This window comes from Lactuca serriola, chromosome 3 (assembly GCF_051521515.1).
Source record: "Lactuca serriola cultivar US96UC23 chromosome 3, Lser_US96UC23_V15, whole genome shotgun sequence".
Classification (NCBI taxonomy): Eukaryota; Viridiplantae; Streptophyta; class Magnoliopsida; order Asterales; family Asteraceae; genus Lactuca; species Lactuca serriola.
In genome coordinates, this window is record NC_136410.1 from 218,974,468 (window position 1) to 218,988,404 (window position 13,937).

A 13,937-nucleotide genomic window follows, 5' to 3' on the forward strand; every position below is an offset into this window, starting at 1 on the left:
AGTCTTTATACATCGGGAAGGTAGAGTTTGTTAAGCATTTTCAAATATTAAGAAAGTCAAGCCTATTTTAATGGGTTTTTGTTCGAAATATTTTTGTAAGTTTAATGGATAAATAAGTTACATAGTAATTAGTTGAAATGTTTGGTTTTCTAAAAAGTTAAACACTTGGATAAATGTCATAAATTTTTATTAATTTTTTCCAATAAATAACCCATTTTTACAAAAAATAAAAATACTATCATAAGATACCTTACTATATTTTTTGTTTACAATTTTCTTTTATGAATAAAATCTTTAAGTTTTTTTTATCTTGTGAGATTTGCTTTTTAGATGATTATTTTTTATAAAAATAATTATATCACATTAATTATTTTATATACATTCATTACTTATAAGGTTAATATATTTAATAATATTAAGATTTGGTGTATACCACATATAAAATGAGACACTTGCAAAACATATTTACCAAGGTTTTAAAAACTGGATCGAAAATCAAATCGGACCGGACATTAAATCGATAGTTTTACCAATTTAGTGGTTCAACTGATCCAATTGGTTGAACTGGTCTAAAAACCGGATGAACCTGTCTAAAATAGAATACTGAAGGTAAGTTTTCACTAAAAGAAAACAATTTGTTGTCCACAAAAAAGAAGCAATCAGACAATACCCCCCCCCCCCCCCCCGAAACACAAAAAAACAAAAAACAAAAAACAAATAGAGATTAATCTTTGTTTGTAATTATTCTTCAAAATGAAACTAACCACCACAGCCACATTTCACACCCATAACCATACCATACTAGATCGTCGGTTTTCAAAAACATACCATTTTTTTTATATCATTAGTTTTTTTTCATTTTCTCTTTATGCATGTCCCTACCAAATAATAATAAAGTAAAAACTAGATCAATAGAAGACGCCAAAAAGGAAACTTTTCGGCCCCTATGACTACGAACTTAGCTACAAACTATTCGCTGAAATCATTGACACAAAACAATCCACCGATGGGCTAAAATGAACTATCTCACTTGACCACAACATTGAAATTATCCACTAAAAGGAACAATCAGGCGCCGTAGCATCGCGCGGGTACCCCATTAGTATATATATATATATATATATATACAAGAAAATATATTACATAGTTACTTTTTAAAAATTAATTTTATTAATATTTAATCTTTTCTTTTAATATAAAAGTCATCAAAGATTATAGAAATTAATATAGTGTTATAATGGTAATACGTTATTTAATTAATTATTTTCTTTTAAAGAAAGAACAAACATTTTAAAAGAATCACATTCTCAATCAACCAAACACCATCTTTTTTATTTATCATAAGGTTCTCTTATATTTAAAATGAAAAGGTGAGATTATTTATTTTATAAAATATATAATATTTTGAAAGCATGCGAGAAGGGGTTTTGGTCATGTGAAAGGCGTAGTAAGTTGTAGGGAGTAGTAGGGTCACGGGCCTGGAAGAGGAGCCAGAGGCAACGGCAGAAGCCGAGTAAGGACGTAGGGAAAAATAGGGGTTTTAGGTGATTTGGAGGAAATTTGGTCCCTTTTCAGTTTTCCCCTTTCCTTTACTGCATATATAGCCGCCACACCGCTAAGCTCTCTTCATTCCTTCATTCTTTCCTTTCTTCCTCCAACCCTATCATCTTCTTTACATTCGAACACATTCTTCACTCCTTCAACGTATCTCTTGTATTGCCGACGCATTTATAGTGTCTGCAGGTTCTTTGCAAAAGGGTAATGCTCTATTTCTTTTGGGGTTTGGGTTTTTCTTCTCCTTCTTGTTGCTGCCGCTGTTAGCTGGCTATGTAAATCTGTTTCAGGCGGTGGTTTAATATGCATGCAGAATAAAATGATGTAATGAGCAGACGAAAAACAGGGGAACCGGTTGATTGTTGTTTTATTTCTTTAAAATTTCTATCGGATCTTCCGTTCGTTGTTGTTTCTGGTGATATTGATGGTCTATTGATCTTTTTGTTCGGTAATGTTCAATGTTTGTAACGAAAAACTTGAGAAGGAGGAAAGAACAGGGGAACCGCTTGATTGTTGTTCTATAAGTATTAAAATTAACGGGGGTCTTCGTGTTGCATGTTCTTAGGTTTCTTTTCTGTGTATCAAGTAATGGTTTAATGGTTTGAGAAGGGGGAAATGGGAATCCATTTGATTGTTATGTCAGTTTTCTGTGTTGAAATCGTAATCTGTTTTCTGTTCTAACTGTTATTGGAAAAATGGTTTGATTTTAGCAGGGAAAGCTCTAAAAGAAGCGAAGGGATGAAGTATGTTCTTGTGACTGGGGGCGTTGTTAGTGGACTCGGAAAAGGAGTGACTGCTAGCAGTATTGGTCTTCTTCTTCAGGCTTGCGGACTTCGTGTCACCTCAATCAAAATTGGTTTGTATCTGTTCGAATTGTACCCTGTTATCATATTCCCATCTAATTTAAATTAAATTAAATTAAAAAACACGAATTTTAATCTCGTCAATGTTGTAATTGACATCGATATCTTGAAGATCTGGCAAGAAAAAGAAGTGTTTGCAGATGGAAAAAAAATGCAATTGTTGCAACTTTTGTGGGCGGGTAGAATAAAAAACTCTCATTGGTTTTTCCCCAGTGGATAAATGGATAACGTAGATTAATAGAATGAGTTTGTTTTTGGTGTCTAGTCATTCTTGTTTAGTTAATTTTTATGAGAAGAATCAGTCTTTGTGGGTTGGTGATGTGTTCTCTAGTCTTGTATGTATCTATCTGCCTCCTTGTGGGTACTTTTGTTTGAATTAATGTTGACCTGATTCTGATTTGTAGTTCTAATTAAATGATTTCTCATGTCCCTGTCAAATGGGTGGGTGTTCATAGTTCATCCTTGTTCTCTTTCCCACGAAACGCAAACATAAGTTCCAGTTTTTGATTTCAATAGAGAGTTTCAAAATGTCTTATTAGGACATGATTCTTTGAAAAATCTACACAATTGTAGCAGTGGGTGATATTCTGTTTGATGTGTTCTCCATGCAGATCCGTATTTGAATAAAGATGCAGGAACAATGTCTCCTTTTGAGCATGGTGAAGTTTTTGTACTGGATGATGGGGGAGAAGTAAGTTGCATACTGGTTTGGTGTTTTTAAGCTAACTTCAATGTTATTAATGGAATTCAAATTGTCCGACTTCTTAATAAAATTGGCTGAATGCAACAAATACCAACATACTTAAAATCATTTATATAATTTAGCATCTTACCTTCATTTCTTCCAACTACAACATTCTACTTTAAAACATCTACCCAATTATATCGAAATCATGTCATCCTAACATAACGCATTTTAAATTGCTATAATTGAGTAGATTTTTCAAAGTATGATGTCCTAATAAGAAAAAGAAAACTTATAAATACAGTGCTATACCTGTGTAGATTTTCAAAAATGAGTGTCTTCGTCTTCATAAGAAAAAAAAATACTGTATTTAAAAGTAAATGCTGTAGTGGAAACAAATGGAAGCAAGATGCTACAAAAAGTAAAAAAAAAAAAAAATTTAAATGAGAGTAAGTTAGCATTCCGTGCATTTAGCCCTAAAAAATACACAAGTTTCTGCAAGATTTCATGTTGTTAATATTGTATAAAAAAAATAATTAAACAACACATGCATGCATGCGACTTTACTTGATATACAATAGTGAATTACTGAGCAGAAATTATAAATTTTATTTAAAGGTGGATTTGGACCTTGGGAACTATGAGCGGTTTCTAGATGTTAAGTTGACCCGTGATAATAATATCACCACCGGAAAGATTTACCAGGTAATGTATTCTATTTCTGGTGAAACATGAAGGAACATTTTTTTTTTTAATTTTAATTTTATTGATTTGATTTGTGTGTAGTCTGTGATTGACAAGGAGAGGAAGGGAGATTATCTTGGAAAGACTGTTCAGGTAAAAGAAACGTGAGAATTTGAGTTCCAGTTGGTTTAGATTTTATTTATTTATTATTTATTTATTGTTGTCAGGTTGTTCCTCACATCACGGATGCCATTCAAGATTGGATTGAACGCGTGGCAGCTATACCAGTAGATGGAAAAGAAGGCCCACCTGATGTCTGTGTCATTGAATTGGGTGGTACTATAGGTAGGTTTAGTAAATAAATCTATTACATTATACATATATTTTGGGATTTTTGTTGTTATTAAAACATTTATTGATGCGCATGCCAGGGGACATTGAATCCATGCCATTTATTGAGGCTCTTGGACAATTCTCGTATCGTGTTGGTAAGTATGATGAAGATGAATTTGAATTTGAATTTGAATTTGAATGAAAAGTTAACATGTGATGTGATATGTTTTGTTTTAGGTGCTGGAAACTTCTGCTTGATTCATGTCAGCCTTGTGCCGGTTCTAAATGTTGTTGGGGAACAAGTGAGTTTACAATAACTGCCTCTAGACTTTCTTCATCCTATTAACATTTTTTTTTTCAGAAAACAAAACCAACCCAACACAGTGTTCGAGGATTAAGAAGCTTGGGGTTGACCCCAAATATATTAGCCTGCCGCAGCACAACGGTTTCAATCCTTTTTTTGTTCTTTTTTTTGTGATCCCAAATCCCAATAGGAGATGCTTAATTTCCCCCCTTAAAAAATATGCAGGAATTGGACGTGAATGTGAAGGAGAAACTCTCAAGATTCTGCCATGTTCCGGTAACATATTAGGCTAGTACTTTTTGGTATGATGGAATTGGAGAAAGAATGGAATCATTCTTTCCATTGGAATGAAAAAGAAAAAAAACCATTTTTTTGATTTTCTTTCCCTTCCACAATGGAAGGAATGGAATACAAAACTATTACAATGTAACCCAGTTTTGTTTATGCACACTGTTTTCTTTAAAAACATTCATGTTTTCAATCGAATTGCAATTGTATTTTCTAAAAATGAATTACAAAATATACAACTTTTGTGATTTTTATATGCTTTTCTTTTGTAACTAAAACATTTATTAGCACAGTTATTATATATTATAGTTAAAACATTAGATTTTCTTATACAAAAAATTTATTCCATTTCTCAAGGCCACCCAAACATGATCATGGAACATTACATTCCATTTTTTTTTTTTGAAATGATTCCCTTTGTGCTTTCAGGAAGAGAACATACTGACTCTCTATGATGTCCCCAATATATGGCATGTACCTCTACTCTTAAGGGTATTACTTCTAGCATGGTTACCAAGTTTAGTATTGTTTATTTATTATCAAGCATAAGCATGAACTTTAGAATTTTTTTTTTATCTCTTTAGGACCAGAAGGCTCATGAAGCAATACTAAAGGTTTTCGACCTTCCATGGTTTGTTCTGCATTACTTTGTTTTGTTTTATGACTTGGCCATGTTTTGGTTTTTCCCCATTAAGAGAATGAGAATTTGTATAATGGATTCTTATGTTGTTCAGTATGGCATCTAAACCTATGTTGGGGGAGTGGACAGCTAGGGCACAACGTTGTGACATGCTGAATGAGCCGGTAATTTCAAGAAACAACATTTCGAAGTATTGTTTTTATGCTGTGCTCATGTTTCTTAATACATTTACAGGTCAGAGTTGCCATGGTTGGGAAGTACACTGGTCTTTCAGATTCTTACCTATCTGTACTGAAGGTAAAATTTCCATTTGGTATAATTTTCTTCACTGCCATGGCATAATTCTTATTTCTTTTTGTTGGATAACTAACCCTTTTACTTTTAGGCTCTGTTGCATGCTTCTGTTGCTTGCCGAAGGAAATTACTCATCAATTGGGTGTCTGCCAGTGACCTTGAAGAAGCAACTGCCATAGAAGTTACTATCCACTCCATCTCTCTTTTTCTCTCTTTTTCATCTTGCAATGCATGTCCTTGAAACTTATATTGGTCATGCTGGATCTTTTTTGTTTTTATACAGAATCCTGATGTTAACAGAGCTGCTTGGAATTCTTTGAAGGTTCGTATGTGTGTTAGATATGGGTTAAAAAGCATATACAATTCTACTTTCATTTTACTTTCCTAGTTATAGAAAATATTATCTAAATACAAAGCAATTTTTACTGCTATGATCAGGTATCTTTTTTTTTTATTTTTTCAAAGTACATATTTTTTAAAGGTTCAAAACATTAATAAGTAGAAAACTGGCTGCAAGAGAAAGAGAGAAAAAAAATCAGTTATATTATCATCTGGATACAAAAACAATTTTTACAAAGAAAGTATAATGGCATTGTTAACGGTTTTAGACAAATATTTGGTGGTTGTGATGTAGTCGGCGGATGGTGTGCTTGTTCCGGGGGGGTTTGGTGACAGAGGTGTAGAAGGGAAAATCATTGCAGCAAAATATGCACGTGAGAACAATATCCCCTACTTTGGCATTTGTTTAGGAATGCAAATTGCTGTCATAGAGTATGCCAGATCTGTTCTTGGTCTTGAAAATGCAAATAGCACCGAATTCGATCCAAATACTAAAAATCCTTGTGTCATATTTATGCCCGAGGTTTGTTGCTTTAATTTATTTCATTTTTTAATATAACAAAGTAGTCATCATTTATAAATTATTATATATATATATATATATATATATATATATATATATATATATATATATGAATGATAACAGGGTTCAAAAACTCATATGGGCGGTACCATGCGCCTTGGATCGAGGAGGACATATTTCCAAGTAATGGACTCTAAAGCTTCACAGCTGTAAGTAATACTAATATCCATCCGTCCATGCTCCTCTTTCCTTAGCATAAAATAAAAATCCACATGCATACATGCCTTGATTGATTGATTCATTTTGTTTGTTTTACTTTTAGGTATGGTAGTCAGAGGTTTATCGATGAGAGACATCGCCATCGATACGAGGTATTATTATTATGTGGAACTTATTGAGTTTAGGGTTTAATTGCAACAAGTAGCAATGTACTTTTTTTTTTAATTTCTTTTGTTTTACCCCATTATAACATTTTACTTTGGAATATCTGCCCGATTATATTTTATAGCAATGTCAACACAAAGTTATTTTTACTGCTGCCTGATTATAATTGGGTATTAAATGTTTCATAAGAAATTTTTTGGAAGTAGCACCATGCTCTGCCGGAATGCTCTTTGTTTCTTTATTAGCTTAATGTTAATGATTTGAAATTTAAATTTGAACCAGGTGAACCCCGAGATGGTATTACAGCTTGAAAATGCTGGCCTGAGTTTTACAGGCAAAGATGAAAGTGGCCAGCGTATGCAGGTATATAGTTAGTTTTAAAAGACTGATTTACCCTAGCATTGTAAGAGTTTTAAGTAAAATTTTTTTTTTATTTTAATCTGCACAGATTGTTGAACTTGGTGATCACCCGTATTTTGTGGGCGTCCAGTTTCATCCTGAGTTCAAGTCTCGGCCGGGAAAACCTTCTGCACTTTTCTTAGGTACCACCAACAAACCTATCTTTCTGATATAAATAATTATGACGTGCTGTGTTTGTGTTTGTTAACACGAGTGAGTGAATGTCTAGGTTTTTTTTTTTGATGTGAAAAAGGGCATTTATGTCTTTTGCACCACCATGTGAAACCTTTTGAATGGAACAAAAACTTGCAATTTTGCCAGGACAACTTTGTAGGGATAACTTTTTATTATGAGAATGCGTCAAGTAAGTTTTGGTTTGTTGATTTGATTGGCAGGGCTTATAGCAGCAGCTAGCGGGCAGTTGGAGGCACTGTTAAAGAAAAATGTTAACGTTGGCGCCACAAACACAAACACAAAGCCAAATGGATTTACCAACACCAACGGATCATCATCACCGCATCGGTTTGGTAACAAGATCCATACAAACGGAAACACCAATGGTGGTTTGCATGTTTGAAACAAGAGTCTCTTTTTCTCATGGATGCTTTGTTTTTTCTTTTTTCTTTTTTTGTTTTTCTGAGTTTGATTTTTGTATAGAGGACCGGTACCAGTTAGGCTCATCTAGATGAAGCTGGATCCTGTCTTTTTTTTTTTCTTCAAAAAAACAGAACAGCCTTTGAATTAGGACAAATTTACAAAGATGGAAAACTGTAAACACCCCTAAAAACTGGAGGGGATGGGATGTGATGTGATGAAAGAAAAAGATTGAGCCGTGTTCTGAATGGGTACCAAGTCCAATATGTTTGTGTTTGTGTTTGAGTTTCTGGTTTCAAATGGGAGCGGGGATCAATCATCAACAGCTTTAAATTAATGCCAATTGTTGCCGGGTTAATTTGATAAAATATCATGTTCTCTTTCGTCCATTATTTACCTTCCTTCGTTTTCTTTCATTTTTCCTTTTTCTCCAAACGAAACTTGCTAAAAAAATGTTCAGGTCTGCAAAGTAATACTACTATATCCTAGTGTGAAAACCAAACCAAAAGATGTTTTGGTGATTAAGCTTTAAGCCTGCCTTGTGTAAGGAAACGTAGGCCGAGGATGTGCATACTTCTACCATGTGGACACCAAATATTACAAGAGTAATTCCTCTGGATATTTCAATTTGTCGAGATGGTGTTTGTTGGTCTTATAGCCTTTGCGAATCCCAATGAAACAGCGACATAGTTATTTCGAAACTAACTTATATTGATGAAAACAATTTCTAAACACACACACACACACACCTCAGCTTAATTGACCAACTCTTGAAATCTAATACAAAGGTTAGAAATAAAGATAAATAACATTACATAAATACTAATCTAAACCGTCATAATAATAATCGTATGATAATAGAGTTTTTTGTACAACTTATCCTTGTGTGTTGAGAACAAATTTAGATTAGGTTTTTGATAAAGAATCTTAAGCTCAAACAATAATAATATGCAGAGTAAATAACGAACAACAATATAACTTAAATAAAAGCATGTAAAAGAACTATGTTGAATCTTAAACAAAACTTTCATGAAAGACTTGTGCTAATAAGTACGAATAACAATAGTTTGGACGAGCAAGATTTGTGTTCACTTTTCTGTTTCAAATAGATTACAAATGGAAGAGATAATTAGAGATACAAAAGATACGATTCAACACAACTAATGACCCCTATCTATACTACAAACATCAAGTGTGATGTAAGACTATCACACGATTAGGTATGGTGGGCAATACATTGTCCTCATAACGTGACACCATATATGGAAATATTACATTCTATTTAAATACATAATGAAATTATAGTTATCGTGCATAGTACATCGTAACTTGGTGTCTAAGTCTTGCAAGGTTTGTTTCAAGTTGCGCTTTATTGAACACTACCTTCATTGCCTTCATCCAAACACTTAACCAAAATACGCCTTGATCATAATCTGCGTTTCTAAAAACATTGAGTTATGGGGGTTACTTCCAAAAGTTATTATCAACATTCTCCTCCTAAGTGACCTCTACAGTGAAGTATCACTTCAGCATACTCGAACACTTCATCACATTCCTCAAGAATTTTCGTACTCCAAATAGCCATTTAATCCCTTCTATCATTCAACTTTATAACTTTGGGGGTGGTATATTTTGATCTGGAGATAGCATCAAAAACACCTTCGAGGTGGATATTGCAAGACCAATGCATTTGGTGGTTCGGCCTAAATAATTTATTTTCACCCTTCTTCTCTTCTCTAAAGATTAATCCTAAAGCATGATCATTTGTAGCACCACATCTTGAATTCCTTCCAAATACTTGTCAATGGGCTTAAATGGTTCATCAGAGAAAAGTCTTCGGGGACAAACATAGTGTGCATACTTGATATATGGCAAAACTATTGTTTGGACAAACATAGTGTGCATGCTTGGAGCATGACATGACTATTGTTTCAGATTCAACTATAAATTTGTAGCACCACATAGTGTGCATACTTGGTGTATGGCATAACTATTGTTTGGACAAACATAGTGTGCATGCTTGGAGCATGTCATGACTATTGTTTCAGATTCAAGTATAAAGTTGATTATTCGAAACATTATACAATGAATAATGAGTAATCAATATGGTGTTTAAATAAAATGTGTTTTATTTACTCTCAAAAGTGCTTGGGGCCATATAAGATTAGTATTATTCTTGTGTTTCACTTTGCATCTTTTGACTTCCCGAATAACTAAGTTATTCAAATTCTCCACAGTCAGTCATATGTTGGAAGTAGATATGAATCAAGACTGTCATGAAGTTGGCTTGTAAATGTCTAAGGTGTTGGACATAGCAAGAGTTGCTACAACATTCATGAGTGCTCCTGGAATGAAATTCGAGTATCGGATTAAACCCACGCTCATTTGAATCACTTCATGGATTTTATCACGGGTGATCATGAGACGATAATACATTGATTGTACGAAAACGCATCAGTAACTTGATGTTATAAAACGTGCCTTTGTGTATGATTCAACAAGTGGTTAGTTTAAGCATATGAGTCGAAGTTTATTCATTCCTTTTACCCTTGGAGGGATAAAAGCGATATATGTGGGGCCCTCGATGATTTAGTGATGACACCCCTAAGTGCTTGGCTAAGCCTGGACTGATTTGATTCGTTCAATTGTGTAACGCCCGTGTTTCTAGCCTAGGCATTAATGATGATGTAATAGTCTAGGTTAGCCTTTGTAACTCATTTTGAAATAATAAGAATGTATTATTTGAGTATTATGTGTTTTATGCTTAATTGTGTGGCTTAATTGAATAAGAATAAAAATAAGCGTAAAAATAAAATGTTAGATAAAATCGATATCGATACATGAAGACGTAGTGGTCGTGACAAGGATTCCGAATATATAAAGAATGCTGAAATCTGAGTTATAACGAAGAAGTTATGACCTGTCAAAGTTTCACGACAGAACCGGTACGACATTGCGTGACGTAAATATTGAAATCTCGATAGAGCGATATTTAGCCTTAGTGATCTAAAAGGAAGTCGTAGAATACGTTAAACCGAGAGCGTGCATAAAGAGAACGTCTAAATCTGACTTCGTATGAGGAAGTTATGATTTTTCTAAGTTTCGACTTAGCGGTATGCAGCCTGAAGTTCGGATTTGAGATCGAGGAATTTCTAGCTGAAACAATCTAAACGAGAATCGAAGATCTCGTCGATAGTAGTCCAACGGAAGAAAGACAGATGAAAACGGATGTCCGATGAAGAAGATATGAATTTCTAACGGAGTTTTCCTGTCCCGGCCTACTAAAAATAATATAAGAAAAATAAAAGTCAAAACTAGCCAACGGAGTCTAAACGAAAGTTGTAGAGCATAATCTCACCTACGCGTGGATATAAAGAACGTAGAAAACGAAGCTCATATGCGAAAATTATGAATTTCTGAAGTTCGAGGCACGCATAATGTCACACCCCCAAAACCGATGAACGGCGGAAACGTTCTGGGGTGGAGGACGTCATGTACAGTATCACAACAATGCAAAGTAGTAAACAAGCAACAACATCATCCATTGCATTAGTAGTATAATTTCATACAAGTGTGTTCTATCAAGTTATATAGACACCAAAAATTATATACATCAAAAATGAAAGAGGAGTCTTGAACTATCTCCATCTTCTCAAAACCTGGCACCTGTACCTGTCTACTAGCGACCTGAGAACACAAGTTATTTTGAAAACGAGTATCAGCTTTAAAGCTGGTGAGATCATAAGTATATTAGTGTCTGTGTTTGTATGATAGTATTTGTAAGATGTACTGTGTATGTTTGTAAAAGTTTTGTATTTGATTGAACTCTCCTAGAAAACCCTATGTTTTCTACTAAAGTAGCCTTCTACCAAGGCATCTAGTTTTTGTGTGTGTGTCTCTTGAAAAAGTGTGTATTTTCCCCAAATCCGACTATCTTTATCCAAAATATAGTTTTTACATTATTGTTTATTGTGTGAATATCACAAAGTAAAAAGTAAAGGGAAAATGTTATAGTACTGTAATGTAGTAATTATTAACTACTGCTGTACTAACTACCTTAAACCAAATGTAAATTTTAAGGTAACATGTGATCGGCCTGTATCTTGCTACTGACTTAGCTGAAAAACGACAATGTAAGATGCCGTAAAAATGACGTTTGGCACCCGTAGACTTGTAAGTCCCACTGTAGCGAGCAGCGAGGTGTAGGATAGTCAATCCAGTATAGATCTATACACAAACTCATACGCTCCCCAATGAAGGAGATTCTGATACAAAAACAATCATGGCAGGTAGTGCCATGCCCTGCTTAATGGCTCACATAAATGTGGTTAATGTATATGATATGTGATTTGTGTGCTAGCTGTATTGTGTGTTCTTTCTCTATCTAGCCTGTATATTTGTTTCTTGTTATAGTGTCTATTGTTTGTTTCTCATCACTCTATTTCATGTTTGATTCTCATCATAGTATGTATTGACTCATGTATGAACTGACTCATTGTATGTTTCATTGTTCTAGTAATAGTATCTTCCTAAACTACTATTGTATGTTTCATTGTATGTTTCATTGTTCTAGTATTGACTCATTGTATGTATGAACTGACTCATGTATGAACTGACTCATTGTATGTTTCATTGTATGAACTGACTCATAGTAAATTTTAAGGTAACATGTGATCGGCCTGTATCTTGCTACTGACTTAGCTGAAAAACGACAATGTAAGATGCCGTAAAAATGACGTTTGGCACCCGTAGACTTGTAAGTCCCACTGTAGCGAGCAGCAAGGTGTAGGATAGTCAATCCAGTATAGATCTATACGCAAACTCATACGCTCCCCAATGAAGGAGATTCTGATACAAAAACAATCATGGCAGGTAGTGCCATGCCCTGCTTAATGGCTCACATAAATGTGGTTAATGTATATGATATGTGATTTGTGTGCTAGTTGTATTGTGTGTTCTTTCTCTGTCTAGCCTATATATTTGTTTCTTGTTATAGTGTCTATTGTTTGTTTCTCATCACTCTATTTCATGTTTGATTCTCATCATAGTATGTATTGACTCATGTATGAACTGACTCATTGTATGTTTCATTGTTCTAGTAATAGTATCTTCCTAAACTACCCCTATGGTAGTTTACTAGTAATGTATGATCATGTTTGTATACCCTTGCTACCCAAGGGCATGGAATTGAATGAAAGAAATAACCTTTTATATCTATATACATATACATAATATATAACTAGGGTTCAAACGACCTTCAGACAACTAACCTTGATACCCTAAGACCACAATCAAACAAGAACTGGAAGTAGGGTAGACTAGCAGTCCTAAGTCCTTTCAGTCCTACTTATATAACTATATCTATACAAATACACATAATATAAGTTTAAAAGAGTTTAAGTAAAAGTATTTGACAATTAAAGGAGTTTGTAAGGCAGTTTGAGTTAAAACAGTTTGATAAATAGTTTGGAAAGTAAGAAAACCATTTGCTTGGTAGTCATTAATCACATGTGATTGATATAATAACTATAATTGTTCAACTTGTATTCCCCCCCCCCATAAGAGCATTTAAAAACATTTCAAAGGTTAATTTAGGGGTATGAACTCAGCTGTAGTGAGTGGTTCTGATGACAATGTTGGATCAGTTGCTAAGTGCCAAGTGCTGACTTGAGTACACACGCGAATCCTATTTAGCATATATTGATACATATATGAATATAATTAGTGTTATGAACAACTAATTATTGAATTGGGACCACTTTAGGGACTAGTAAACACTTATATTGAAGTGTTACAACCATAAATGATTGTACGAAGGGTTATAAGGCTATACAAGAGAGTGTATGGCCAAAATACACACCATAAGTGTGTGTGCGGCCAGGTGTGCTGCCAGCACGTGTGTGCGGCCAGAAGGCGAGTGCTTCCAGAACACATGGTGTTCTTGGTGAAAGATGTTACCTTTCCGGATGATACTTGAGAGGATTTTCGGGTCTTTGCTTTGTAGAAGTGTAAGAAATGATCAAAATGACCAAGGATAGTATATATAGGAGGGT

The 13,937-nt window shown here is 34.1% G+C and overlaps 1 protein-coding gene across 2 annotated transcripts; it reads left to right on the forward strand.

Moving 5' to 3' along the window:
* The first annotated feature begins 1,516 nt into the window (after positions 1-1,516).
* On the forward strand, positions 1,517-8,132 carry LOC145093592 (uncharacterized). Of its 2 annotated transcripts, none has more exons than XM_079031772.1 (22): positions 1,517-1,758; positions 2,268-2,410; positions 3,029-3,108; positions 3,721-3,807; positions 3,889-3,939; positions 4,014-4,131; positions 4,218-4,274; positions 4,357-4,421; positions 4,481-4,564; positions 4,649-4,699; positions 5,141-5,203; positions 5,296-5,342; positions 5,446-5,515; positions 5,586-5,648; positions 5,737-5,826; positions 5,929-5,967; positions 6,280-6,507; positions 6,631-6,716; positions 6,830-6,878; positions 7,174-7,254; positions 7,340-7,433; positions 7,686-8,132. In XM_079031772.1, the coding sequence occupies exons 2-22, from the start codon at positions 2,293-2,295 to the stop codon at positions 7,865-7,867; spliced, it is 1,803 nt and encodes a 600-aa protein (XP_078887898.1). In that variant the 5' UTR covers positions 1,517-1,758; positions 2,268-2,292; the 3' UTR covers positions 7,868-8,132. The 2 variants fall into 2 exon arrangements, with proteins under 2 accessions (XP_078887898.1, XP_078887899.1); XM_079031773.1 differs by having other exon boundaries at positions 1,551-1,758; positions 2,265-2,410.
* The last annotated feature ends 5,805 nt before the right edge of the window (positions 8,133-13,937 follow it).

What these genes read in the sequence shown, in the direction of transcription:
- LOC145093592 (XM_079031772.1), top strand. Translation starts at nt 2,293, where the DNA reads ATGAAGTATGTTCTTGTGACTGGGGGCGTTGTTAGTGGACTCGGAAAA. An exon ending in TACTGGATGATGGGGGAGAA is followed by an intron (nt 3,109 to 3,720) that starts GTAAGTTGCATA and finishes TTTTATTTAAAG; the next exon opens with GTGGATTTGGACCTTGGGAA. An exon ending in GACATCGCCATCGATACGAG is followed by an intron (nt 6,879 to 7,173) that starts GTATTATTATTA and finishes AATTTGAACCAG; the next exon opens with GTGAACCCCGAGATGGTATT.